Source organism: Lepus europaeus, chromosome 13, assembly GCF_033115175.1.
Source record: "Lepus europaeus isolate LE1 chromosome 13, mLepTim1.pri, whole genome shotgun sequence".
NCBI classification, from domain to species: Eukaryota; Metazoa; Chordata; class Mammalia; order Lagomorpha; family Leporidae; genus Lepus; species Lepus europaeus.
Genome location: NC_084839.1, coordinates 89,368,305 through 89,395,532, shown reverse-complemented (window position 1 = coordinate 89,395,532; position 27,228 = coordinate 89,368,305). Strand labels below are relative to the sequence as shown.

The 27,228-nt window shown below is 54.9% G+C and overlaps 1 protein-coding gene across 2 annotated transcripts; it reads left to right on the top strand.

Moving 5' to 3' along the window:
• Positions 1-1,003: 1,003 nt before the first annotated feature.
• CHST10 (carbohydrate sulfotransferase 10) lies at positions 1,004-27,228 on the top strand. Of its 2 annotated transcripts, none has more exons than XM_062209956.1 (7): positions 1,004-1,083; positions 2,726-2,790; positions 12,053-12,184; positions 14,792-14,883; positions 18,697-18,916; positions 20,932-21,037; positions 23,214-27,228. In XM_062209956.1, the coding sequence occupies exons 3-7, from the start codon at positions 12,085-12,087 to the stop codon at positions 23,749-23,751; spliced, it is 1,056 nt and encodes a 351-aa protein (XP_062065940.1). In that variant the 5' UTR covers positions 1,004-1,083; positions 2,726-2,790; positions 12,053-12,084; the 3' UTR covers positions 23,752-27,228. The 2 variants fall into 2 exon arrangements, with proteins under 2 accessions (XP_062065940.1, XP_062065941.1); XM_062209957.1 differs by lacking the exon at positions 1,004-1,083 and adding an exon at positions 1,872-2,191.

Below are 27,228 nucleotides of genomic sequence, written 5' to 3'. Positions count from 1 at the left end.
GCTCAGCTCTGGCCATTGCAGTCATTTGGGAAGTGAACCAGAGGATGGAAGAAACACCCCCCCACCCCCGGCTCTACCTCTTTCTGTAACTCTTTCAAATATTTTTTTAAAAAGTGAGATTTCTCAGTGGACCTCATAAATAGTCTATTTCAACTCTTTAATGAGGAAACCAACAGAGAAGGGAAAAAACTGGTTCCTTGAAAGCTTGAAGAAAATTGTATGTGTGTATGTATATATACGTATCTCTTTTATCCGGCTGCTAAATAGATACCTTGGGGTAAACACATCGGTTACCTTAGATCAAAACAAGTTTACCTTCTTCAGGGCCAGAAAACCGCAACATTTTCCGGACTCGCTTCCCTCACAGGTTCCAAAAATCCTACGGCCACACCCATTTCTGCAGGGTAAGGACTTGGGACTGCACAGCTAGCTGTCTTTTGTTACCCTAGGACACCCCAACGACAGAACGACACCCCAAGACGAGCCGCTGAGCGGTGCTCGCGAACAGATCTTAGAGACGCCGGCTGGTACCCAAACTCCAGCACCCTTGGCCCTTTTCCAAGTCCGGGATCTGCTCTGAATGAAGCCCGCGCGGGCTGCGGGCTGGCCGCGCGTCTCCGCCATCTCCCGGGACCCAGCCAGTTTCCAAGGCCACGCAGGGCGGCCCCGGGGTCCTGGGGGAACCCCCGCCCCACACCCCCCGACCACGGCCCCCCCGCCGCTTCCCCGCGGCCCCGCGAGGCGCGCGTACAGGCGCGCAGGGGCGCGGGGGACGCGCGCGGGCCAGCGGCGCGCACGGCCGGGCAGGAGCGCGGCGGCCTCGCCCCCCAGAGCCGGCTTCGCGCGCCCCGCTTCCGCCTTCCGGCGGCGCCGCCACCTCCCGGGCCGGGCGGGCCGCGGCGCGGAGGGCCGCCGGTGGCGGCGCGGGGGCCTCGGCGGGGCGGGGCGGGGCGGGTCTCCCGCGCTGCGGCGACGCGGGGGCCCCGCGCGCTCCCCCGCAGGCCGGGCGAGGCCCAGGCGAGCTGCGGCCGCAGGGCCGTGTGCGGAGTCGGAGAAGCGGGCCGAGCGCCGGCTGTGCGGAGGGTGAGCTCCGGGACCGTCAGGGGACGGAGGGGTGCGGTGGGTGGGGGTGGTTTCCTTGCTCCGGGGGGCCGCTAGCCTCACCGCGGGGTGGATGGAAAAAAAAAACGAGCGAACCGGTTTTTCCCGGCGAGCAGCATCCCGGTGGGATTCGCGGCTGGAGCCTCCGTCCTTCATTATGCAACCAGGCGGCGTGATTCCTGATTCTTGGGCACTCTGTCATTTACTTCTGGCCTCCGGGGCCGCGAATTTGCATCTGTCATTGGCAAGCGGTTAGGGGAAGGCAAATGTTCCCTGTGGGTCCAGGGGACGCGCAGGGAGAGGGGGCTGGGCCGGAGGAGCCTGTGCCACCTTCCCCGGGTGCCCGCGCCCAGCCAGAGGCGGGGGGGCTGCAGAGCGCGCTCGCCGCCCCCGGCGGCCACGGTCCGGAGACCCGTCCGAAGTCGGGGGTTGAGGCAGACGTTGCTCGCTGCCTGGCTGGGAAGAGGAGCCAGGGTTTTCCAGAAAGCGGTCGTCTTTGTTGTCCAAGACCGCTCCGCGCAGGAAAGGGCTGGGCAGCATAGAAAGCCGGGCAGCCAGGTTTCTGGCAAGCCTCGTAGAAAAGGCTGGCCGTCTGGAGCAGCCCGCGGCTGGGGCTTTGAGCCATCAGGAGCTGGGTTAGTGCATTGGTCACTTTTAAATGCCAGACTAAGCAATTGGACAGCTCAGTGCAGCCCCGGGCTCGCTGGTCACCAAACACCTCCTTCTTCACTCTTTTCAGCGACTGGTTTTTAAAAACAAACAAATAAAAAAAGACGCAAAAGAGAGAAATTATAATTAGGGCACAGCCCATCTTGGCTCAGAATTGGAACCTTTTCCATTTCTCCTGTTGACTCTGAAGAATAGTTTCAAAGAAATACCTGAGAGAAAGATTCTTGGAGCTCTTGCAAAAGCCTGAACAAAGGAAAGAACTAGCAAAGTGTTCTGGGCAGTTCGCAGTAGTATTCAGATCGTCTTCTAATGTTGGAGGAGGGAGAGAGTCAGACACAGGAATGGCAGAGATGCACACCTTACAGCTTGCAAACACCAGGAGTCCGTGTTCTTTTCTAGGTCTGGAAGGATCTGGATGCAGGTATGTAAAATATAAGCTTGTAACCTCCATAGCGTGAGGTGGCTTTTCATGTTAGCGTTGGGATTTTGGAAGAGACCCGGCTAGACTGCACGACCTGGGTCCCAGGCAGCTTGGGCTATGTTGTGTGTTAGATGAGCTGTATGTTTCTTCCTACAGGCTAACTGTTAAGTCGGGAATCTCTGATTTCATGAGTTTGGCTGGTTGCCAGTTCATTCATTCAATGACATTTGTCTAGACTCTGAACATTTGAAAGAAGTAGATTTAGAATTTTGCTGCAAAAACATGTCTTTTTGTTGTTGTTGTTGTACTTAGTTACTTGGAAGTCTTTCGGGCAACTAGCTCTTGGTACATTTAGAGAATTCATTGGTTGACTAAGAAATCCAGAGATAATCCACTTCCGTGAGACCTGCTATGCAAAATATACTTGGGTAACCAGAGTGACTAACTAATGCCCAAGTATACCCAGGCTGTGTTAAGTAGGTTGATCTGATAACTGTAATGATGCTTACTGCTTTTTTCAATTATCCCATACAGTGTGGAGAGGACCGGGGAAACTGCAGGCCCATACAGCAAGGAAATGTGATCCCCGACCTTGGAAGGTGGGTAGAGGAAGTGAACTCCCCAGGTATCTGTGATCCGTGCCATTCAGCGATCTTACTGCCCCCTTTCTTGCTCGTACCCTACAGAGACTTTAGGGAACCTACATCTCTTTGAGTAGAAGTGTGGATGCAGTACCTACAGCTGTTTCCTTCGACACAGTAGGAGCACACTGTCAGGCTAGGGTGAGGTAGCCAGTACCTGCAGAGGCCCTGTCTGGCCTGCAGTGAACCTGTGCCACTGTGTCTGTGTCTGTGCTGTGTGTTGTTACTGCTCCTCGTGAGACTCTGCCCCAGCCAGTGATGTTCTCACTGGACAGAGATGGGAGGGTTTGTATCCTGCTAGCTGGTTGTTCATAAGGACAGTAGCAGAGACACAGAGGAGCTTTCTGAGCTTAATTTGAGAAAAGCCCTTACTCTGAATTTTAAAACCTCCGTGACGTGCCGTCCATTTGCATGCCATACTTAGCTTTAGGAAGTTTGTAATTTTATAACTTTAGAGACTGCGTCCTGCAAGAAGCATCCCAGGGTCAGTGGGGAAGATGTCCCTGTGGCTGCAGCCCCTGGCCATCTACTTCCTCCTCCCCTGTGGTCTTCCCAGGGTGTCCAGTTCCTTGTGCATCCCCAGGTGTTTTTGTGATGTTTCCTTCAGTGCGTGGATGTGTTTGAAAAGCTGAACACTGGACGTGTGGTCCCTAGGGTGTGTGTGTGCATGTGAGAGAGAGATGGGGACAGGGACCCTGCAGTATCATCCCAGCAAAGGGCCATTGTCAGGGCTCTTCACCTGAGCCACTGCCCCTCCTGCTGACTGTGCGGTGAGCCGGGACGCTGACCTCCTGCCACTGCTGGAATTTAGGGCCCAGCCCAGGGTCCTTGCCCAGGGCTCTGCTCCCTACCTTGGTCTGTTTTACCTCTCCTCAATGTGATCCCCTCCCTCAGACCCTGCCCTTGGTCCCTCTTCCGTTTATGAGTACCAGTAGCACTTGTCACAGGACCTGATCAGGTACAGTCATTGCTCTGTTGATGGCCTGACTGCCCCTGTTGGAACAAGACACCCCAAAAGCCGAGTGGGGGTGGGGGTGGGGTGGGGTCTGCTGTGTCCCCAGGGACTGGTGCAGCCTGGTGAGTGAGTGAATGACTGCTGGGAAAAGGCTTGTTTACTGCAGGACTTGTCAGCGCCTCTGAGACGCGATTTGCCCGTGAAAATGGGGCTCCAACTTCACAATTCTAAGGGCGTTGTGCCTCTGATGAAAGATCCCGGCAGCTGAGCAGGATGGATTTGCCAGCGTCTGGTTCCGAATGCAGAGGAGGGAGAATTTGCATCAAAAGATGGTACCAGTACCATTCCCATTGTTTGTCACGCGTGTGCTGCTTTCTGTTCTGTGAGGGCGGGGATGGGAGGAGATACAGTTAGGGCTTCTTTGGATTCAGATGTGGCCTTGTTTCCCCAGACCCTGCTTTCCCCGTAATTAACCACCGGTTCTGCCTCATTGGTTTGCAAAGAGCCCAGCCCTCTGGCTTGCTGTCAGATCCCAGTATCTCCATATGTAAAAATCCTGTGTCATGCCTGGCCTTGGGAAAGCTCTGAAGATGGACGTGGCGCTGCTGGGAGCTGCGGGGCTCTGCTCAGGGCCTGCCCCGTGATCAGAGGGGCCGCAGACACATCAGGTTCGCGACGCCATTGGCTGCGAGGGGCACCTGCATGTCATCTGGGCTTCTCAAACAAATAGGAGGTGATTACAGGAAGGGTCAGGCTTTGTAAAGGCCACTGGCCCATGGCTGTAGGGAGACCTGTGGCCCTCAGCTACACCCTGGAGGGAGGACCAGGCATGTCAGGCCGGGGCCCCTGGCAGACAGAAATCGTGAGCCTTGGTGGTGTCCTCCTGGGATGGGAGGCAGGCCCCATGGAGAATGTCCGTGTTCAAGGACAAGGTGCACACAGTGGGGCAGGCATGGAGGATCTGGAGCTAGGTGGACTTGGAATGCCTTTTTTTTTTTTTTTTTTTTTGAAAGGCAGAGTTAGTGAGAGAGAGAAACAGAGAGAAAGGTCTTCCTTCCGTTGGTTCACCCCCCAAATGGCCGCTCCTCCTGGTCTCCCATGCGGGTGCAGGGCCCAAGCACTTGGGCCATCCTCCTCTGCCTTCCCGGGCCACAGCAGAGAGCTGGCCTGGAAGAGGGGCATCCGGGACAGAATCCAGTGCCCCAACCGGGACTAGAACCCGGGTTGCCGGCGCCGCAGGTGGAGGATTAGCCTAGTGAGCCACCTTTCTGTTTGAAAATGGGGCAGAGGAGCGTGGTTTCTTCCAAGGTCAGATACACCCTCATCCTAGAGTTCAGTTCTCTGGGTGAAATGAGGGCAGTGGGGGAAGGGCCAGGTCTAACTGTGCCTCTGGAAGCTGTGTATCCAGAATCATGCAGTTCATTGCGTCAGTAGACCCTGGTTAACCACATATTTGCTGCCAGATTTCCTTTTTTTTTTTAAGATTTATTTATTTACTTATTTATTTGAAAGGCAGAGTTACACAGAAAGAGAAGGAGAGAGAGAGAGAGAGAGAGAGAGAGAGAGGTCTTCCGTCTGCTGGTTCACTCCCCAATTGACCACAAAGGCCAGAACTGCGCCGATCCGAAACCAGAAGCCAGGAGCTTCTTCCAGGTCTCCCACATGGATACAGAGGCCCAAGGACTGGGCTATCTTCTTCTGCTTTCCCAGGCCAGAGCAGAGAGCTAGACTGGAAGACTAGCTGGGACTAGAACCGGCACCCCATGGGATGCCTGCACTGCAGGCGGCGGCTTTACCAGCTATACCACAGCGCCGGCCCCCAGTTTTCCTTCTTAAAATGGAAGGAAGCCATTGTGCTGAATGCCCAGACTCTGCATTTTCCCATGGGCACGAAACTTTGCAACTGCCTGGGGCCTGGACCAGCCCCAGTGCTGGCTCTCAGTGTGGGCTGCTCCTTAGCATCCTGGGCAAAGCCTTAAAGACCTGCCCCGGTGCCTCCTGCAGAGTTTTGTGTGGTCCTGGCTGGGGTGTTCTCGGAGCCCAGGGTGTTGATGTGCTGCTCCAGAGCTCCCCAGGTGATTCTACTGGACAGCCAGGGCTCGGAACCAAGCACTGGACAGGAAGTGAGACAGCACCAGGTAGTCGCCAGGATTCAGAGTGCTGGTAGTCTCAGAGCGGCCATGCGTTGGTGAGTGGAATGCACCACGCTGCGGGCCTCCTCAAAGCCCTGGTGCGGGTTTGCTGTGCCTCTTGGGACACTTCCTCTTCAGGGTGGGCATTTGGAACAGTGCTTAAACCCGCACTTGGGATCCCCTCATCTCACATCAGAGTGCACGGGTTCAAGTCCTGGCTCCACCTTCCATCCCGGCTTCCTACTAATGTGCACCCCGGGAAGCAGCAGCAGGTGGTGGCTCGAGAACTTAGACCTCCACAAACCCTCTGGGAGACCTGGATGGTGTTCTGGGCTCCTGGCTTCGGCCTGGTCCCAGGCTGGCTGTGTTGAGCACTTGGGCAGTGAGCCAGCAGGTGGGAGATCTTTCTCTGTCTCTCTGCCTTTGAAATACATAAGACATTTAAGAAGAATACACCACCCCCCCACCCCCACCCCCCGTCCCTGAATGAGAATGACCCGAGACTGGGCACTTATCAAAGGGACACTTTGCATCTTTGACCCTGCTGCCGGACAGACTGTCTGAGAATTTAAATCAGATCACAACATCTCCCTGCTCCTTTAAAACTCTCTTCTGTGAGTTTCCATTGTTAGCGAGGAAAAGGCTAAGTTCTGTTCAGAGACCCCGTGCCGTCTGGCCTGCATCTGCTCTGACTGTGCCCTGGAATTGTCAGCCACAAGGGCCCTCCTTGTGCTACGCAGGGGCCTGCTCCCTCTGCCTGGAGCCCTACCCCTTCTGCTCCATAGGCAGCCGTACTCCAGGTCCTGTCTCCTTGTATGTGCTTCTCATGGCATCGTATCCCTCTCATACCATTTCTGACAGATTCTCTGAGTCATGTGGGTCTCTGGAAGGGTACATGCCTGGAAAGGACAAAAACTCTGTGTGTGTGCATGTATGTGTGTGTATGTGCATGTGTGTATGTGTTTGAGTTGGACTTGCTCTTAACATCCCTTATCCCTGACACCTAATTTATTGGATGAATGAATAAACCTTTTCATGGTGCATTTGATGAGTAATTTTCAGGTTGTTTCGTCCTTACACCTACATGCAAGTAGACACCTACTTGTGTTTCTAGGCCGTGTGTTTTAAACCTCCTTGGTAATCGCTCCCCCAGAGAAGGGTGTTCTGCAGGAGGACCAGGCTTCTGGTCGGTTCACGTAATACATGAACTTAGAGAACAAGTTCCATATATCCGAGTTTTTAACCAGGCTTATCTTGGCAGCTTTTCACTGTAATTTGTGAATTTTCCACAGTGACGGGGAACAAGTGCTTAGCTCTTGGGCGTCTCGCCTGGGCCCTCCCAGCTGGTCTGTGGCGGCAGCCGACTATGCTGCCGTGTCTCCCGGCAGGCCTTGGGCAGACTCGCCTCCCCCCACTCCGCGGGCTGCGCAGCCTTTCCCTGGGCCGGGAAGATCACCCTCCTAGACCGCCTGCTGCTGCTTCTGTCGGAGGAGCTGGCCAATGCAGAGACACGGGAGGGCTCGGGGGGCTGCCAGCCGTGTTCGTCACACTTTATTTCCCTTGTAAAAATCAAGTCCAGCAAAACCACGGCAGTGGGGTGTCTGTAAGCAGGTGTTCGTAACACAGTATTCCTTTGGTGTCCTTGGGGAAGTGGTTCCAGGACCCCGGGTGGATACCAGACTCCAAGGACGCTCACATCTCAAAAAATGGCACAGTGGTCACTTGTAACCTGTGCTACCCCCCACGTACTTTATCCATCTCTCCAGTACTTATAATACCCACCGCGCGGCTGGGTCAACAGTTGTTACACCATACCGTGTAGGGAATACGAGGCTGTTCAGCACAGCCTCATTGTTTTCTGCCTAAGGTCGATTGAATCCGTGGGTGCAGAACCCCCAGGCAAGGAAGGCTGGCTGCTTTATTTTCTGTACATTATGCTTTAATTGCTTTTGAAAATTAAATAAAAGCTAATAAATACGAAGCTGTATTTACTGACTATTCAAATACCGACTGCCAGCTCACTGCATTTTCTTTCCTGGCTAGAAAAGTATTTGCCATCCTTTCCCACACCATGTGAAGTGCCAAGCTTTGCTTAGTAGTAGGGTAGAAGAAGTTTAACTGCGGAAATAGAAACACCAGGGTCCGTGTATGTAGGAGGCATTTTTCTGTTTTATTGGGTTTTATTATAGAAGGTATACATGCATACTGCAAACATTTTTTGAAGATGCAAAATTACATAAAGTAAAAAAAAGACCTCTGTGTAATCTCAAGATTTTATTCTGTGCATTACATATGTTTGTGTGTGTTTGCGTGTATACACTTTGGGACACAGGCACATAGCAGTGCTTTTTAACAAGCAGGTGGGTGTGCTCAGTCCTATAGTGGCCTTTTCTGTTTCCTGATACATCTTGACGTTGTAAGCTTTGTATCATTGTCCTACCTTTCAGCTTAGAGTTTTATTTGGAATTTTAAAGGAAATCTTTTTGGCCTCCAACATGGCTTCTTCACCCAGTGGTCAGTGTATTCTGAGTCCTGTGTCTTCAGATGCTCGCGTGCTGAAGTCCCAGCGGCCTTTGGTGGTTTGCCAGTCTCAGGTCGTGCTTATTAGATAGGTAGCCACTCCCAGGCTCAGGTGGAGATTGGAGAAATATTTTGAGGCTATACGGGGACTTTAGGAAGTTTGGAAACACTCGGGGAGAGGGTTGGACGAATTGCCTTCTGAAGTCTCCCCAGCTCTCCTGAGTTTTCCTGGCAAGTTGCTGGGCTGATGTCATCAAGCAACTAATGACTGTTGGCCAGGCACCGTCTGGGCCTTGGTGCACGCCCTAGTCCCGGTGCTTGGGGTACTGATTAGCTCAAGTTCCCCTTCTCCAGGGGAAGCAGACAGTGGACAGCAAATGCATTCAGGCTCTGCTGGTCAGGGTAGGACACGGGCCAAGGTCCGGTGATGTGGGGTCACTGGCAGACGACGGCTTGGCCAGGACGCCTGCCCTCCGGGCACTGCAAGGGACCCGCAGCTAATGCTCTTCCCCAGAGAGCAGTCTTGGCAGGCGCCGGGGGTCGTATGTGTGAAGCTTTCCAGTTCCACAGCCCCCGTGGAAGTTCCCATATGTCCTGGGTGCCCGCCCAGGGGCCGGAGGCCACAGGCAATCTGTGAAGGGGTGGGGGCTTTGCAGACCCTTCTCCAACCCCTGCAGTGGCCTGCCTGGGAGGGGGAGGTACATTCTGGGCGGCTCAGTTCAGTTTACAGAGGTCATGTTGCACGTTGAGCTTTTTAGAAAATGAAGTTCCCGTCTGGAAGGCTGTGTTGGGTGATGGATTGCGAGTTGTGTGGTTGTTGAGGACTGTGCTGGTGGGTGTGCAGGTGGCTGCTTTGTCCTAACAGTTAACAACACCGGGGCCCTCTGCTGGGGAGAGGGAGAGGAGCACAGGCTGCCCCCGGGCCCCAGCTGGGTAGAAGCTGCTGCGAGCTCCCAACCTCCGATAGAATGTGGAGCAGGCTCTCCGGGGTCCTGTAGCTCTCACTTGTCATCCGGCCCAGCTGAGCCACCTGGCTTCCTGGAGAGCGGGTGAGGTGCCCTTCGTTTTCAGGCAAGCTGTGCATTCAGCATCCTCCTCCATCACCTAGAGGTGAGCTCAGTGGATGGCCTCCAATTGAGACCATCCTGGAGAGAGTAGATTCCAAACTTATAAAAACCTCCTGAGAGCTGGCCTGGGGCCAGGACACCTGGAGATACACAGGGCATGAGCAGAGCAGGCAGAGTCAGCAGGGCCCCGAAGCCCCCGTGCCATCTGCTCTGCAGAGTGCGCACATCTGCCTGCATAAGCAAGGCTGGCCCCGGCGGCTCCCTTGTCCGTGTCCCTTGTCCTCTGTGTGCATCTCAGGAGAGTGTGAGCTGCAAGCCCTGGCCACTCTGTGTTCAGACCGCACGCTGCCTGCTCTGGACTTGTCTCTACTCTGCGCTCGCTCCTCAGCCCACACTGACCCTTGGCTCCTCTTCAGAAAAGGCCTACTGAGAGGCCCACATTGTAGCACTGTAGGTTAGGCCGCTGCTTGCGCCACTGGCACCCATATCAGAGCACCGGTTCAAGTCCCGGCCACTCTGCTTCAGACCCAGCTTTCCTCTAGTGCTCCCAGGGGGGCAGCGGATGATGGCTGAAGTGCTTGGGCCCCTGCCACCCATGTGGGAGACCAGGATGGAGTTCTTGACTTTAGCCGGGACCAGCTCTTGCTGTTTTAAGTGTTTGGGGAGTGAATCAATGGATGGAAGATCTCTCTGTCTCCAAGGTCTACCCTCCCCACTCCCCCTCTGATACTCTGCCTTTCAAATCAATCGATTAATCTTTAAAAATAATAATAAGGAAAGGCCTGCAGCTGGGGTTTCCTTGGCCACTGGGACGGCACCTCCGAATGTCACCATCCCAGAGCAGTTCTGTGGACTTGGGATTGTGGGGTCCTGGGTCCTCTGGGCACAGTCTAAGCATTGCTTGTTTCTAGAAGGAAGTGAGACATCTCATCTGTTGTTTCTTTCCTCCCTTCTTAGGGCAGATCTTGCAGTTTTGGGTCATTTCTGATGACATAGGTTAAACCAGAAATTCACCATGGGTGCCGAGGGGCTGGTCAGCCTCGGTTCCCTGCAGACCAGGTGCTGGTCCTCATACCCACACCCACGTCCACTCATTCAGTCCTCGTGACCACCTGGGATGAGGCTTAGAGCTGTCCGGTGACCTGCTGGGTCACAGGGCTTGTGAGCAACACAGCCTCTCCACTTGGTGATGCGTGGCCTTTGACAAGGAGTGGCGGGGGGAGGGAGCAGGACAGCGACTTCAGGCAGGCGGAGGGGAATTTGGCAAGCCTCTTATGGGCACTGTCATGGGATAACCTATAGGACAAGGGGCTAAATTCGAAATTCAGAAAATGACAAATAGTATTTATAGCATAAGGATATCCCATACAACATTTGGGATGTATTAATAGGAAAGTAATTTTTTCTTATTTAACTGAAATTTACCTTTTGTTTGGCAAGTGTACTTGGGGACTCCAGAAAACACGTTGGGCATGTGTCTGGTAGGCCTCCTGCTGACCTACTTCCAGGTCCCCAGTGACATCAGTCCTGGCCAAGCAGGGTCTGGAGGCAAAGCCATGAAGCAAACTCTTAGCCCAGGCTCTAGAAACAGAGGTGGCATCCTCCCCTCTCCTTTCTGCCGCCTCCGTCCGTTAGGGTGCTACACGTACAACCTAATCATGTAAAGAGTCTTTTAGGTTGTTAATTGAATAGGAGATTTTAGGGGTTGGCATTGGGGCACAGAAAGCTGCCACTTGTGACACCAGAATCCTCTATGAGCATCCATTCGAGTCCCAGCTGCTCTGCTTCCACTCCAGCTCCCTGCTAATGTGCCTGGGAAAGCAGCGGAAGGCGGCCCAAGACATTAGGCCCCTGCCACCCATGTGGGAAACCCAGATGGAGTTCTGGGCTCCCGGTTCCAGCCTGGCCCAGCCCTGGCTGTTAGGTTTTTTGAGGAGTGAACCAGCAGATGGAAGATACCGCCCCCTCCTCCCTTTCCCACCCCTCCAGGTGAGTCTCCTTCTCTCCATCTCTCTGCCTTTCAAATAAATAAATGAATCTTTTTTTTTAAAAAAAAGGTGAACTTTTAAATGCCAAGTCAACTAATTATAGCAGCAATGGAAAGTTTTTTTTTTTTAAATATTTGTACAAGGGCATTTCAAAAATGTTCATAGAAAAATGGAATCAAAAAATAAGTTAGGGATGGGCATTTGGCTGAAGAGTCCCACCACCAGTTGGGATGCTTGCGCCCACGTCACAATGGCTGGGTGTGGGTCCAGTGACTTCCTGCCCATTCAGACACCCGGAGGCAGAAATGGCTCGAGCAGTGGGATTCCTGTCATCTACCTGGGGGACCCGGATTGAGTACCTGGCTCCCAGCTTTGTCCTCGCTTAGCCCCACCTGCTGCAGGCATTTGGGGGTGTATGCCAGTGGAAAGGAGATCTCTCTCTCTCTCTCTCTCTCTCTCTCTCTCTCTCTCTCTCTCTGTCTCTCTCAATTTGTTTTTAAACAGTAAGCCTGTTTACGTCCCTGCACACATCAAGGGCGTCCTGCTTGTGTCTTCCAGGAGGAATCGTTGAAGGGCTGACGCTCGACAACATGCACCAGCAGTGGCTTCTGTTGGCCGCTTGCTTTTGGGTGATCTTCATGTTCATGGTGGCCAGCAAGTTCATCACCTTGACCTTTAAAGACCCAGATGGTAGGTAGCTCGTTGTTCGCAGGTGCGTGCCCAGGTGGTCCCTCTCCCAGAACCACATCTGTGTGTGGCGTCCAGAACCTCCACGCCACAGAAGTGCGAGAGGGGAGGTAGAACCGGGCAGCCGGTTCTTCCCGGGTGCCTCCGTCACAGGCTGGAAGTTGCTTCAGGGTGTCCGGCGGGCTCCGGTTTGGGGTCCTGTCCGCATCGTGTCATCGTGAGAGGCCCAGGCACAGCTGCCCAGCGTGCCTGGGTGCCTGCAGGTGCTGCACGCCGGGGGCCACGTGTTTGAAGGGCCCGGCAGTGCCATGGAAGGAGGACCCTTTATGTACAGGGCTTCTTACCTACCCAGGGACTTTGGTAACTCCTCCTTCTTGAACGTAGGCCTCCAGGTGAGGATGCACGCAGGGCAATCAGTTCAGTCTCAGAGTTGCCAGCTGCACTTCGCGCTCCTGTCATCTGCCTCCCCCAGCCTCAGTGTCTTTTGCACAGAGCAGACACATTTCCTGTGTTGACAGCGTCCCCGCCAGGGGCAGGGGCTGGGACGTGCAGGGTCAGTGCAGCAACAGGTTCCCTGCAGGGGCCGGGCGGCTCTGGGGAGACACCAGAGGTCTTTAATGGACCTGACCCCTCCGCCCAAGGCAGTTGATCACCGTTTCTTGGTTTTGTAGGGCAGGGGCCCCGTCGGTGGCCCTTAGGAGGCATGCTAGAAATATTGCACTGGCAGTTTTCTGGATTTATCCCAGGCAACTGAAGGGACCTGCCACACCCCAGAGAGCTCCAGCCACACCCCGGAGAGCTCCAGACTGGTCAGCAAAGCACAGGGACCCCCGAGACGTGGCTTTTGATGTACAAAAAGATGAAATATGCCTTCATATGATTGGGTTTTGTGCTTCTATTGGATAGCTTCTTTACCTCCTATTTATGGAGTAGACTTTGCAAAATTTTGGTAGCAAAATTTTGGTAGCAAAAAGAGATGATGACCATCAAATCCTACCTCAGAGTTTCTGCCCAAGGCAGGTGCCGTCACCAATTACCCAGAACAGGCACCTTGTGAGACCCCCCCCCGCCCCGCCCGCCCGCCGTGTGAGCGTGGCTCCCATGACTTTTCTGGCTGGTGTATAAACACTAACCTGGCTGCTGATGGCCTCTGTTCGTTCCGAGAGCATCGTGGCGTTGCGTACAGTTGCAAGAAATAACAACAGATGCTCCCATGGCCCCCTTGACCCAGTCTTCCCCGTGGGTAATGCCTCAGAGGACTGCGATGCAGGTGCACAACAGGATGCCGACCCCGAGGCAGTCGGCACAGGACAGCTTGGTCATTAGGAGGCCCCAGCTGTGCCCTCTGTAGCCATACCCACGTCCCCACCCCACCCCAGCCCTTAGCCACCACTAAACTGCTCCCCTCTCCCGAATCTTGTCATTGCAAAACTGTCACGTATTTAGTATGTGGCCTTTTAGGACTGGCTTCCTTTCACTTAGCTTCACTCCTAGGAGATTGACCCAACGTGATGCTTACACAGATGGTTTGCTGTGCCATATTCCGCAGGAATACCATTGTTTGTCACCCGTTCACCTGGTGAAGGCAGACTGACGTATGGGAGCTATTATATATGAAGCTCCTAAAAAAACATGTGTACAAATTTTTGCATAAATGTAAGTTTTCATGTTTCTGACATCCATGTCTGCCTATGGCAGTTACGTGCTTGCATTATTGAGTGATATCTCATTGTGAGGTTTTTTTTTATGTATTATTATATTTATTTATTTGAAAGGTAGAGTGACAGAGCGGGAGAGACAGCGAGAGCTCTTCCATGCACTGGTTCGCTCCCCAAATGGCCACAACAGCCAGGGCTGGACTTAGGCCAAAGCCAGCAGCCTAAAACTCCATCCGGGTCTCCCCACTGCTTTCCCAGGCACGTTAGCAGGGGGCTGGGCTGGAAGCAGCCAGCCGGGACTGCAGGCGGCGGTATAACCCACTGCACCACAACTCTGGCTCCTCTCATTGTGGTTTTACTTTGCATCTGTCTCATGGCTAATGATGGGGAACCTCCTTTTAGATCTTCTTCAGAGAAGAGTATGTGCCTGTCTTGCCCGTTTTCTGACCGGCTTGTTTGGAATTCTCACTTGAATTCTTGCCTGTTTTCTGACCGGCTTGTTTGGTATTCTCACTTGAATTCTGAGCGTTCTTTGTGTTGTCCAGGCCTCGGTCAGACGCGTGGTTTGTAAATATTTTCTCGCAGTCTGTAGTTTGTTTTCTTCCTCTTCAAACAGGCTCTGCAGAGCCACAGTGCTTGTTGTTACTGAAGTTGAGTTTATCAGTGTCTCCATAGAGTGTCCCACGTGTCCTGTTTGAAGCTTCAGGTTTTACATTTGTGTCTGTGGCCCGCTTTGAGTCCATGCTTTCATAGGGTGTGAGGTTTAGGTAAGGGTTCATGTCTTTGGTCTCTAAGTGTCCAGCTGCCCCAGATCCCCCGCCAAGTGGCCGCTGCTGCACCTTGGTCGGAAGCCAGCCGGGCGTCTGTGCGGATCTGGTGTGGGGCCTCTGTCCCTCCTCCCCCATCTGTGTGCCTGTTCTCAACAAGATGCTTCACCCTCTCACTCCTGCAGGCTACAGCGCCAAACACGAGCTCCTGTTCCTGACCGCCGTGCCAGAAGTGGGGAAGCTGCCGGAAGACAAGCGCGTGGCTGGGGAAGTGAAGGTGGGCACCGGCTGGGCAGCCGACCCCAGGGGCCCTCTGCAGCGGCCCTGGCATGTGGGAGCAGCAGGTTTCCACGTGACATCGCATCCCGCTTTATGACACAAGTTGAGTGAGCATCCCCTATCCGGAAACCTGAAATGCTCCACAGACCAGAACTGTTTGTGGAGTGCCAACATGGTACCATAAACATAGAACTCCATGCCATGCACATTTGCTCCATGCACAGAATTATTAAGAGTGTTCTGTAGACGAGTGGGCATTTAGCCTAGTCTTTAAGACACCCATGTCTTAACCTCAGAGTGCCTGCGTTCAAGTCCTGGGTCAGGCGTCTGACTCCAGCTTTTGCCAGTGCGTACTCTGGGAGACGACAGTAATGGCTCAGGTGCTTGGTCTCCTACCACCCACATGGGAGACTTGGATTAAGTTCCTCACTCCTGGCTCAGGCCCTGGCCCAGCCCTGGCTGTTACAGGCATCTGGGGAGTGAGCCAACAAATGCAGGCTCTGTCTCTCAATAACTCAGACCGTGTTTTCTCACAAGAAGGGTGGTGAGGTCCATGGCTTTCCTTTAACTGTTTCTTGGGTGCATCCTGGAGTCGAGTGTTTGAGTGGAAGGTAGCAGAAAACACCCTCAGCCATTGCCAAGAGAAAAAGCAGAAAAAGATGCTGGTTGGCTAACAGAGCCTTTCCTTTGTATTTAGTGCTTGAGTTCAAACAAAAACAAAATTTAAAAGTGATGGGAAATTTTCTGCAGTTTCTTTTAATTTGAGAGAGAGCTCCCATCTACTGGTTTACTCCCCCAAATGCCCTCAGAGGCTCGTGGCATCATCAGGAAGTCAGTCCAATTCCCACGAGGTGGCCGGAAGCCTTGATCCATCACCACTGCCTCCCGGGATCTGCATTTACAGGAAGCTGGACTCGGGAGCAAGAACTGGGTATTGGACCCAGGCCCTCCAGTATGGGACACAGGCATTCTAACCACTGGGCCACACCCCTGTTCCTTTTCTGTGATTTCTAAAGAGAACTTGTTTGGAGGTTATGTCTCTGTGTGCCATCCAAGACTGGGGTTAGAATTGGGCTTTTAAAGGTCAGAATAGAGGGGCTGGCACTGTGGTGTAGTAGGCTAAGCCTCTGCCTGCGGTACTGGCATCCTATATGAGTGCCAGTTCGAGTCCTGGCTGCTCCACTTCCGATCCAGTTCTCTGCTATGGCCTGGGAAAGCAGTAGAAGATGCCCAAGTCCTTGGGCCCCTGCACCCACATGGGAGACCCAGAGGAAGCTCCTGGCTCTTGGCTTCAGATTGGCTCAGCTCTGGCCATTGCAGCCATTTTGGGAGTGAACCAGCAGATGGAAGACCTCTCTCTCTCTCCGTCTCTCTGTCTGTAACTCTACCTCTCAAATAAATAAATAAAATAAAATCTTAAAAAAAAAGAATAGGTTGATGAGAAGACCCAGAGCCACCGTCAGGTAAGTCAGCAAGAGTCAGAAGGAAGGCGGATGCCTGGTGAAGTTCTCTGGCAGCACAGGGTCCCTGGAGGCAGAGGTGGAAGCCACGCTGCGGAGAATCCACTGTGACCTTCCCCATGCCACCTCAGGAAGCAGCCATTAGAATCCCCAAGGCATGCTTCCTCCACCAGGGGGTCCTCAAGGCAGGAAGTGCCCTGGCCAGAGGAGGCCCTCAGCGTCAGGGAGTTTGCTCCTGGCAAATCCACTAAGTTAGAGCTGGGAGCCTGACTGTGGGGTGGGAACTCCTCACCCCAGGGCTTCCAGTGTCCTGTTTTGGCGTGTTCTAGAAGGCGCTGCCCCCCATTTTGTAGCTGACCCATTCTCTGGGCGGTCAGGTTATTGGAGCTGCTCCATAAACAGATTGTTGAGCCTAGTACATGAAAAAAAAAAAAAAAAAAATATATATATATATATATATATATATATATATATGTATGACAAAGGGCGTGGACGTTTGGCGCAGCTGTTCAGATGCTGTTTGGGACACCTGTATCCCAAACCCAAAGCCTGGATTCAAGTCCTGGTTCTGCTCACAGTTTCAGCTTCCTAATGCAGACCCCAGAGGCAGCAGGTGGTGCGCCAATGGTTGAGCCCCTGCTACCGATGTGGGAGACCTGGACTGAGTTCTAAGCTCCTAGCTTTGGCCTGGCCCACCCCCAGCTATTGCAGACATTTAGGGAGTGAGCCAGTAGGTGGGGGCTCTCCCCCTTGCTCCCTCTGTCCATCTTATGTCTGTCTCTGCCTTTTAAATAAATGATATGACCAGGCATTTGGGTCCATTCGATGCATTTAATTTGGAGACATCATCTGCTTTGAAATCCTGGCAAGAAGTTGTGTGTAGCTTTGAGGGAAGAAATAAAAGCAGCAGCAGAAATATTTCAGAAAGCTGAGAAACAGGGCCCCAGCTAGAGGTGGCCAAGGAATGGCGTGGAGGGAACAGCCTTGCCTTTCAGAGGCCCCTTCAGATTGCTTCCAGGAATTGGGCCCGGTCTGGGCAGACAACACCACCGTGACCACCACTGAGGACAGAAGCCCTGACAGCTTTGGGTCTCGTGCTGCTCTCCCCCCACCTCCCACCATGCACATGCATCAGTGAGTGTGCCCAGACACCCGGGGAAACCTCAGCTGAGTGTGCACACACACACACACACACATGCACAGTGCCACACATGCTACTCAGGTGAGGCTTTCCCAGGTGTGTTTGTCAGCTCTTCATTATCTAGGATACCTGAGAGGAGCTACACAGGAATGTTTATTTTGGCTTACAGTTTTGGAGGTTCACAGTCTGAGGTTGGGTGGCCCCATGAGGCTGGCATCTGACGGTGGCAGTGTGCAGAGGGAGGAAGCAGAGGGAGACAGGAAGTGCATGGGCTTATATAACCAACCCTCACCCTCTGCTGAGCTACCATCCAAGGGCATGTGCCCAGTGATCTCAAGACCCCACCTACCAGGTGCCAGAATTAGATCAAGTATCTGCCCTTCCTCCATCAGTCATTGACATGAGACATTGTAGTCTAAATGGTTGCGTGAGTGTGCGAGGCAGATCCCGTTCAAACCATAGCACTAGTTGTCTCCACAAGCCGCTGACGCTGCCTCCGCGTGCAGTCAGGACTCCACAAGAAGTTGTAGCCCCCAGCGAAGCAGTTGCAGTTTGAGCATTAACCAGAGGCTTCTCATGTTTGGATATTCTCTGTGGGTCTCAGGCACACCCAGTGCATTTGGAACTTGAGCTTTTTCATCTCCCTTATTATGTTTTTTTTTCTTGAAGATTTTATTTATTTATTTGAAAGATAGCATGATAGGCAATCTCTCTATCTCTTCCTATCTGCTAGTTCGCTCTCCAAATGGCCGTAATGGCCAGGGCTGTACCGGTCTGAAGCCAGAAGCCAGGAGCTTCTTCCAGATCTCCCACGTGGGTGGCAGGGGCCCAGGTATTTGGGCCATCGTCTGCAGCTTTCCCATGCACGTTAGCAGGGAGCTGGATCTGAAGTAGAGCAGCTGGGATTCACACTGGTGCTCCGCTCTGGCGTGCAGATATTGCAAGCAAGCTGCTTAACCCACTGTGCCACAACGTGGGCCCCCACCATTTTTTGGTTTTTGCAAGTCGGATGAGCCAGGTTATGTCTGTTCTTCTGGCCAAGTGTGCCAATACATCTCTGAAACTTGACAGGGCAGTGGGAAGGCTCTGGGAAATGCTACCGGAGTGGCCATCGCTCTGCAGAAAGGAGAGACAAGGGACCTGTGGGTGGTGAGCAGCTCCCGCTCCGGCTCAGTCCTGGCTCCTGCTGATGGTCCCTTGTCATTTGCAGCCAACTGGGGAGATGCACGTTCAGCCCCTGGTCTACCTGCAGCGCCTGGAGCTCATCAGAAACACCTGTAGGGACGAGGCCCTGCGGAACCTCTCGCACACCGCCGTCTCCAAGTTTGTCCTGGACCGGATATTCGTCTGTGACAAGCACAAGATTCTCTTCTGCCAGACCCCCAAAGTGGGCAACACGCAGTGGAAGAAAGTGTTGATTGTTCTCAATGGTGGGTGCCTGGGGGAGGGTCTCAGTGTCTGCTTGGGGAAGGGACAGGGGATGGCAGGGCTGGGGTCAAAGGAGGGGGTTCTCCCGCAAGGGACTATGATGCCTTCCAGACAGTTCTCCGTTGCATTTGTGCCCGGTCAGTGCCAGTTCCTCCACACTCTGATCGTGGTCAAGGTCAAGGTCACCTTGGATTTCCCGGCAGAATCCCTGCCTCAGCAGTGGGCACCTGCCCTGGCCGCCAAGCCTCTTCTTCCTGTCTCTGCAGGTTCACAGTGTTGATCCCTAGGGTCGTGGGTTCTGCCCAGAGCCCAGGTCCCTTCTGTGCAGTGAGCAAGGCCCTCGCCTAGGGGGGAGCCCTGCCACGTGGGGCTCTGCCTTCCCCCGCGTATCCTTTGCCAGTGGGCTGGAAAGCAGATGCGCCCTGTTTGAAGCTGGGCCTCCGTCGTCAGAGGTTTTGGCCTGCTTCGGGAAGTCTGGTGTTTGCACAGGAGAAACCCAGATCAGAGAAGAGTGATCGCATACACTGCAGTTTCAATTACTCACCGTTCTGTCAGGCACACCTGTGTTTCTCTGTTTAAATTCCAGTCAGTCTGGCTAGAGCCAAGGGAACAATGAACTCCGTCTGTTAAATTCAATATCAGTCAGTAGCGGCAGGATTCCTGGGTCAACAAATCAGGCTTTGAGATGCCGTGGCTGCCCCTGGGGCTGTCCTCAGAGTCTCTGGTCGCCATTGGCCTCTTCACGGGTTGTGTGGGAGAGAAGGGGGCCCCCTCTCCCTGTCCCCCTCACGTGTGTACCTGTCATGTGCGTCTGGAGTACTATGGTTGGATTTGTTTGGAATCACAACAGTGTTACAAACCAAATGGAAAACGAGGAGTATACACAGAGGTTCCAAGCTGGGAAGCATTATGCTTTAAAGAAGTGGGAGACAATTACACACAGGGCATGGTAAAAACAGGAGCAGGCTCGCCAGGTCCTGTGGCTGCCCTCGGTTGTCCTTAGCTACAGCTGGGTGGGGACAGGTGCAGGTCGACAGCCAGTTCTGTCATCCAGTGCTCATCTCACTGTGCAGCCACCCGCGGCCCACAGCACAGAATTCTGGACTAGGGCTTAGATATCTGGGGGAGGAGTGAATAATACAGACGCGGCTGTGGCCACTGCTTGCATGACCCAAGAGAGAATCCTTCCTGCTTTGCATAATGACAGGATTAGCACAAAGGCGATGCTAAGGTTTGCAGAGGCTTAGCTAAAACCTCAGCAAAATGTGGATTTATTTCCATTTGAGAACACGATAGAAATCCTGCCCAGCCACCAACCCTAGGTTGGCCGCCCAGCCCCAGGTTCCATGCAGCTGGTTGGGCCCTGGCCAGGTCCTAAGGAACGTGGTGCTGACCACGCCCACCCCACCCACCCACTCACACACACCCCATCCTGCTCCCATTGCAAAGGCATCACAGTTCCCATAACCCAAGTCAGATTTTCACAGCGTGGAACACCTTTGCCAGCCACCAAGCTGGGTACTGCGAGGTTACCTGAAGGGCCACACAGTCCTGGGAGGTGGTGCTGGGGATCTCAGCCTGGGGTTGCCGTGAGGACCTTGACCGTGGTGGTGGTAAAAGTCAGCGCTGCGTTCCCCAGTCCCGCCCCTCTGGCAGTTCCCCATTGGCAGAGCGGAGCGAGATGTGCAGTGTTCAGGGATTCTGTTTGCATGCAGCAGTCCCATGTGGAGCCCAGTCTAGGTGTGTTGCCAAAGGTGGCACGGCCAGTGGTGCCGCCCTGCTCCTGCCCCCTTCCTCCCTGTGGCCTCCCATCTTTCCTCCAGCTGGCCCCGGGCTTAGCTCCTCCTCACTCTCTCATCCTGCCCGCAGACGCAGCTGGGATTCAGAAGCCTGAGCCTGGGTAGCGGGCGTGGGTCTGCTGTGTGCCCCGTGGGGAGCAGGGGGCTCAGGTGGGAGACAGATGGGCGCACCAGGCAGGACAACCGCCTTTCTCTCTGGTTCGCCCCTCCCCCACCAGGAGCCTTTCCTTCCATTGACGAGATCCCCGAGAACGTGGTTCACGACCATGACAAGAACGGCCTCCCGCGTCTCTCCTCCTTCAGCGACGCGGGGATTCAGAGGCGGTAAGAGCCGCAGACAAGGGGGCTGTTGGAAACCCGTGGGCCCCGGCTCCCATCTCTGCTTCCTCTTAGTCCACCTTGCTCCGAGGACCCCTGGGGTCTGTTGGTTTGTGTTAGTGAGCGCAGTGGCATTCAGGCTTGACCAGTCCAAAGCCAGGAGCCTGGAACTCCATCTGCATCTCCCATGTGGGTGGCAAGGACCAAGTCCCTGGGCCATCATCTGCTACATCTTGAAAGCAGAGCAGCTGGGATTCGCACTGGCACTGAGATATGGGGCGCAGGCCTCCCCAAGCAGTGCCTTAACCCGCAACACCACAGCTCCGGCCCCAGCGTGCGGCACGGGTGCAGTCCCAAGTCCTCCTGGGAATTTCAGATCCCGTTCCTGCTTTCCCTTCACATAGCCCACGCGGGTGTTAGGTAGTCCTGTGAGCAGAAACGAGTGGTGGGTTTTGTCCAGGGGCATCATTCCTCAGCACCTGGGCTGTTTTCTTGGTAAACAAGGCATCGGGGCTGCAGGGAGACCCTTCCGCGTGTTTCCCTTTTTACCCAGGCCTTGTGCCTGCTGCGTGGGGAGCTGCCCCCGGAGTGGTGGATGCACACTGCAGCCAGCACAGGCAAGGCAGGGCCACCGACCTCTCTGACTGCAGCGTGGATGGAGCCCTTGGCCAATAGATGGGCTGTGAAGTGGCCCCACGGGGCACCAGGTAAAGGCGTAGCAAGGCAGGAGCGGCAGCCCACTGTCGGGCCGCAGCTGAACTTGGCCCTCTGCCCTGCAACCGCTCGCCTTCCCTGGCGTTCAGCCCCGGTGAGTTCAGGCCTCCCAGCTGGTGCACACCCCTGGCAGAAACCCTCCTGACTGCCCTGTTTCCTCTCCAAGCACTTACCCCAGGGGGCGTTGGGGAGTCTCAGTTCTGATATGCAAAGCGTGGAAAACAGTCTGACGCTTAATAAGCACGCCGTGAGAACAGCGTGTCCTCGTCACTCTTGCCACCTGTCATCAACGTCACTGTTGCAGCCCTTCGTGCCCCCCTGCCCAGCGGGAGCCCGAAGCCGCACCCTGCGTTGCCTCTCACTTCTTTTTTTTTTTTTTTTTGACAGGCAGAGTGGACAGTGAGAGAGAGAGACAGAGAGAAAGGTCTTCCTTTTGCCGTTGGTTCACCCTCCAATGGCCGCCGCGGTAGCGCGCTGCGGCCGGCGCACCGCGCTGTTCCGATGGCAGGAGCCAGGTGCTTCTCCTGGTCTCCCATGGGGTGCAGGACCCAAGGACTTGGGCCATCCTCCACTGCACTCCCTAGCCACATCAGAGAGCTGGCCTGGAAGAGGGGCAACCGGGACAGGATCGGTGCCCCAACCGGGACTAGAACCCGGTGTGCCGGCGCCGCAAGGCGGAGGATTAGCCTGTTGAGCCACGGCGCCGGCCGCCTCTCACTTCTATCTTCACTGCTTTTTTTCTTTCCCCTAGCAATCGTGAAATGTATCCTTACAGATACATCTTTAAAAAAAAAAAAAGATTTATTTCTTTGAAGTGCAGAGTGACAGGGAGAAACAGTAAGAGAACTTTCATTCGCTGATTCACTCCCTAGATCCCACAACAGCAGGACGAGGCCAGGCCCAAAGCCAGGAGCTGGGCTGGGCCCCATGCACGTGAGCCATCTTCTGCTGCCGCCCCAGGAACATTAGCAAGGAGCTGGGTCGGAAGCGGAGCGGCTGGGACTTGAGCTGGCACTCAGATCTGGGTGCCGGTGTCACAGGCTGTGGCTTAACCTGCTGCACCACAGCGCCGGCCCCAAAGGCACGTCCTTTCCTGAGCTCCGTTTATTCCCAACTCAGAGTTCCTGCTCCTGGGATTTTTCTGCCTCGAGCCAGACCTTTCCATCATGCTTTGAAATTTTGAATTACTCAGGTAAAATGCAGATGAAACAGATGTCTTCACAGTGACACCCAGGGCGAGTACTGTGCCTTGGACAGTTAGTGTCCAGGCCTCTGTGGCCTTACCTGTAAAATGGGTCAGTAGCAGCTGACCTCACAAATCCTGGAGAGGATCAGCAAGACACGCATGGGATGCTGGGCCTGGGGGAGGGCTCAGCAAACAGCGCCAGCTGCGGCTGTGATGGGTCTGTTCGTTCTCCGCACCCTCTCAAGCCAACCTCTTGTTTGTTTCCCTTTTTCTTTCCCTTAGGTTGAAAACATACTTCAAGTTTTTTATCGTAAGGGATCCCTTCGAAAGACTTATTTCTGCGTTTAAGGATAAGTTTGTTCACAATCCCCGGTTCGAACCTTGGTACAGGCATGAGATAGCCCCCGGCATCATCAGGAAATACAGGCGGAACCGGACGGAGACCCGGGGCATCCAATTCGAGGACTTCGTGCGCTACCTGGGCGACCCGAACCACAGGTGGCTGGACCTGCAGTTCGGGGACCGCATCATCCACTGGGTGACCTACGTGGAGCTGTGCGCGCCCTGCGAGATCAAGTACAGCGTGGTGGGCCACCATGAGACCCTGGAGGACGACGCGCCGTACATCCTGAGAGAGGCCGGCATCGACCACCTGGTGTCCTACCCGACCATCCCACCGGGCATCACCGCCTACAACAGGACCAAGGTGGAGCACTACTTCCTGGGCATCAGCAAGCGAGACATCCGGCGCCTGTATGCACGCTTCGAAGGGGACTTCAGACTCTTTGGGTATCAGAAGCCAGAGTTTCTGCTCAACTAATGTGTAGGACGTGGGGATCCTGATACCCCTGTTGGACCAGGGGCCGACCCACAGGACATCCGAGCACAGAATCGACACTTTCTCCTCGTGGCCCCCTCGAGGACTCCCTTGGTCCCCCTGGGCCCGTGAGCACTTTGGCGCAGGACGCTCACCCTGGCCGCTGCCACTGAGTCTGGACGTGAGGTCGCTGAGGACCCAGCCCCACGCCCCCTCCCCACGAGTGTTGTCAGGATGCCACTAAACTTCTCTGTCCCCCAGAGGGGACAGAAGACCAAGCCTTGGCGGTCAGAGACCCACCAGGAGGAAACACGGCTTGGTGTCAGGTGCCGTGTGCACCCTGGCTCTCCTGGTGGGGGTTGGGTTGGGGGTCCCTCGTCTGCCGGCAGTGGATTGTGGGGAAGGCCCCAAGCCTTTTCAGGAGGGACAGAGGAGCTAAGGGACTGTACAAACGACAGAGACCAATGCAGGCTCCAGTCTGTGCCCTGGGCAGACGCTCCCTCCGCGGCTGTCTGTCCCTGTGACGTCCAGTGGTGGCCAGAGGACACCCTTCTCGGGTCGCCCATCTCGGAGCCCTCTGCCTGCCAAGCACTCCCCTCGCTCAGCACAAGGCATGTGGTTGTGGGAAGTGAGGGCGAGTGAAGGTTTATTCCCACCTGAGAAGGGAGGCATCTCTGAGCCTTGAAAAGCGACGTGGCTGAGAGCCGAGCTGCTGTGGGTCTGGGCTGTGTTTTGCCCATCCTGACTGCTCTGCTTGTCTCTGTCCAGTCTGGTGGGCAGCAGGGGGTTCTCCACCCACCTCCGGGGAACCACTGTGGGGCCAGAGACGAGCAGGGGTGATCCGTGCCATCTTGACACATCTCAGCAGGACGTGCCCTGCCAGGCCCGTTCCTGAAAACGCCACCATCCTGGACTAAATGGCCAGAAGTCGGGTAACCAAGATCACCAGCAATACAATCCCAGGCCCCAGCGAGGAGCGGGCCCCAGCCACCGGCGAGCGCTGTAGAAAGGGTGACGGGGCGGCTGCCCTGAGCTGAGCCATGGCGCTCGCGCCCGCACTCTGCCCGTGGGCCCAGGGCTGGCAGGAGTGAGCCCGGCTTTTCTGATAGGCAGCAGCCTCGACCTCCTCTCCTCGCTCCTGCCGGCTGGCTGACTCAGTGCGAAGGTCAAAGAGAATTAAGACTATGTGCCAAACCCTACACGTGCTGCGGTCCCAGGAGAAGGTGCCCGGGTGCCCCCCCATTCCGGGTGACGGACAGGAACAGGCAGGCTGCCGAGCCCCCGCCCTGGGCTGCCCGCCGGGGGCGTCACGGCCGTTCCTCTGTAGAGTTGTAGCAGCGTCTCGGGGAGATCATGTCAGACCTGACGACAGGCTGGCTGGTGACCTCCTTCCTGTTGGAAAAGTAGCAGTGTGAATGACAAGTGTGACTTTCCGGCCTTAAAGTTAGTCCTCATTAAAATCGTGTTTTCTCTCTCAGAAACCTTCAAGGTTGGCCTGTCGGGTGGCGGTTGTTTCAGGTCATTTTCCTAATGTTTTGCCAAAAAACTAGGGACTTGCAGCAAAATAACCTCCTGCACACCTCACGGTATGTCCAGAGGAAGGCCATGGCCACCCACCGTGGCTCCTGGCCCTGGACAGCAGCACCCCCTGGTGGTACCAGCGTTCCTCTCCTCCGCTGAAGGCTCCGACCCCCTCCTGACTTTGCCAAGTCTGTTCCCTTGCTTCTTGGCCGAGCATAGACAGCCCTCCGCCCTCCTGGGCCTCTCGGGCCTGATTCAGCTCAGCTCAGCTCCCCGTACAGCTGCCCAGGCGGAGCCCTCTTGGGGCCAGTCTGGCCTTCCCACCAGCTCCTTCCCGCTGAACCGACACCAGAGCTCAGGGCTTCAGAGTACCCCTCTCTTGCTCAGCGTTCTGCCCTCCAAGCCCACGTGAGTGGTGAGCCCACCTTCCACACCACTGGAGCGGCAGCTCAGAGGGCCGACGCTGCCTTGGTAACAGCCGCTTCAGCCCGAGTGCTGGCCACGTGGCCCTGCCGGGCGTTGGTGCTGCCCTTGGAGGCTGTCCCCCGACGCGCCCTGAGTGGTGCCCTCTGGGCCTGCGGCGAGACCAGCAGCTCTGGTCATCACATTGCCTTTGGGGGGTCTTATGTCCTCTCAAAGGGTAACAGATGTCTGCCGCCTTCCTGCACCCCGTCTCATTTTCTCTGTTTTGATCCTAGCTGGCAGGGTGTCTGCTGTTCCAGGCTTCTGATTGATCGATTGATCGATCAGGTCTGTGGTTCACACCCACACAAGTTTCGCTGTCAGTGGCTGGTCAGCTACATTGGTGTTCTGAACATGCTCACTTTTTTTTTTTTAATGCAGATAGGCCGAGATGGGTGCACATGTGGTTAGGAGGAACTAAAATTCTGCTTAGAAATCTCCCCATCTGGAGGCCGGCGCTGTGGCACAGCAGGTAAAGCTGCCGCCTGCACCGCTGGCATCCCATATGGGTGCCGGTTCATGTCCTGGCTGCCCGAGTCCCCATCCAGCTCCCTGCTAAAGGTCCGAGAAAACAGCAGAGGATGGCCCAAGTCCTTGGGCCCCTGCACCCATGTAGGAGACCCAGAGGATGCTCCTGGCTTCCAGCTTCCACCTGGGAGTGGGGAAGGGGGGGTAGATGATGCATTGAAGCTCCTCTGTGGCACCCCATCACGAAAGCTCACGAGCAGCTGGCCTGCTCCCCACCCTCCTGTCCCTGCTCGAGGGTGGAAATGCTAAATAAAAGTGTTAAAGGTGGCCAGTTTCTAAATGCAAAGTCTCTTTTTTTGCCTCTGTGGCCTTTTTCCTTAGAGAAGTACCTGCCGTGAAAGAAGAGCAATTGGCCCTTTCTTTCATATCTTGAGTGTAAGACACCTTTGGGATGTGATGACAAAGACCGACCGATGAACACTGAGCACCCCAACTAACCCTGCAATAAGGACCCGGGAATCTTGACCCAGCCAGTGGGCTCTGCTCCACCTGCAGGCCCAGAGGAGCTCCTAGAGAGCCGGGCTTTTGCACCCATCTGCTGATTCATTTTCCAAATGCCTGCAACAGCTGGGGCTGGCCAGGCCAAAGCCAGGAGCCTGCAACTCAATCCGGTCTCCCCCATGGATGGCAGGGACCCAACTACTTCAGCCATTACCTGCTGCCTCCCAGGGTGTACATAAGCAGGAAACTGGAGTTAGGAGCACAGCTGGAACTCAGACGTCGGCGCTCTCACATGAGGTGTGGGCGTCCCAAATACCTACTCTCTCTGAGAAGGAGGGCAGATATGCCTCTACGCTGGTGCAGAGTGAGCTGACCTGTCCCATCACTGTCCCTGGTAGTGAGATTTGGCTGCAGGTAGAAGTTTGTGACTTAATATCCCTTAAGGGCCAGCATTGTAGCACAGTGGGCTAAGCCACTGCCTGCGATGCCAGTATCCCATATGAGAGCACTGGTTGGTTTTTTTTTTAA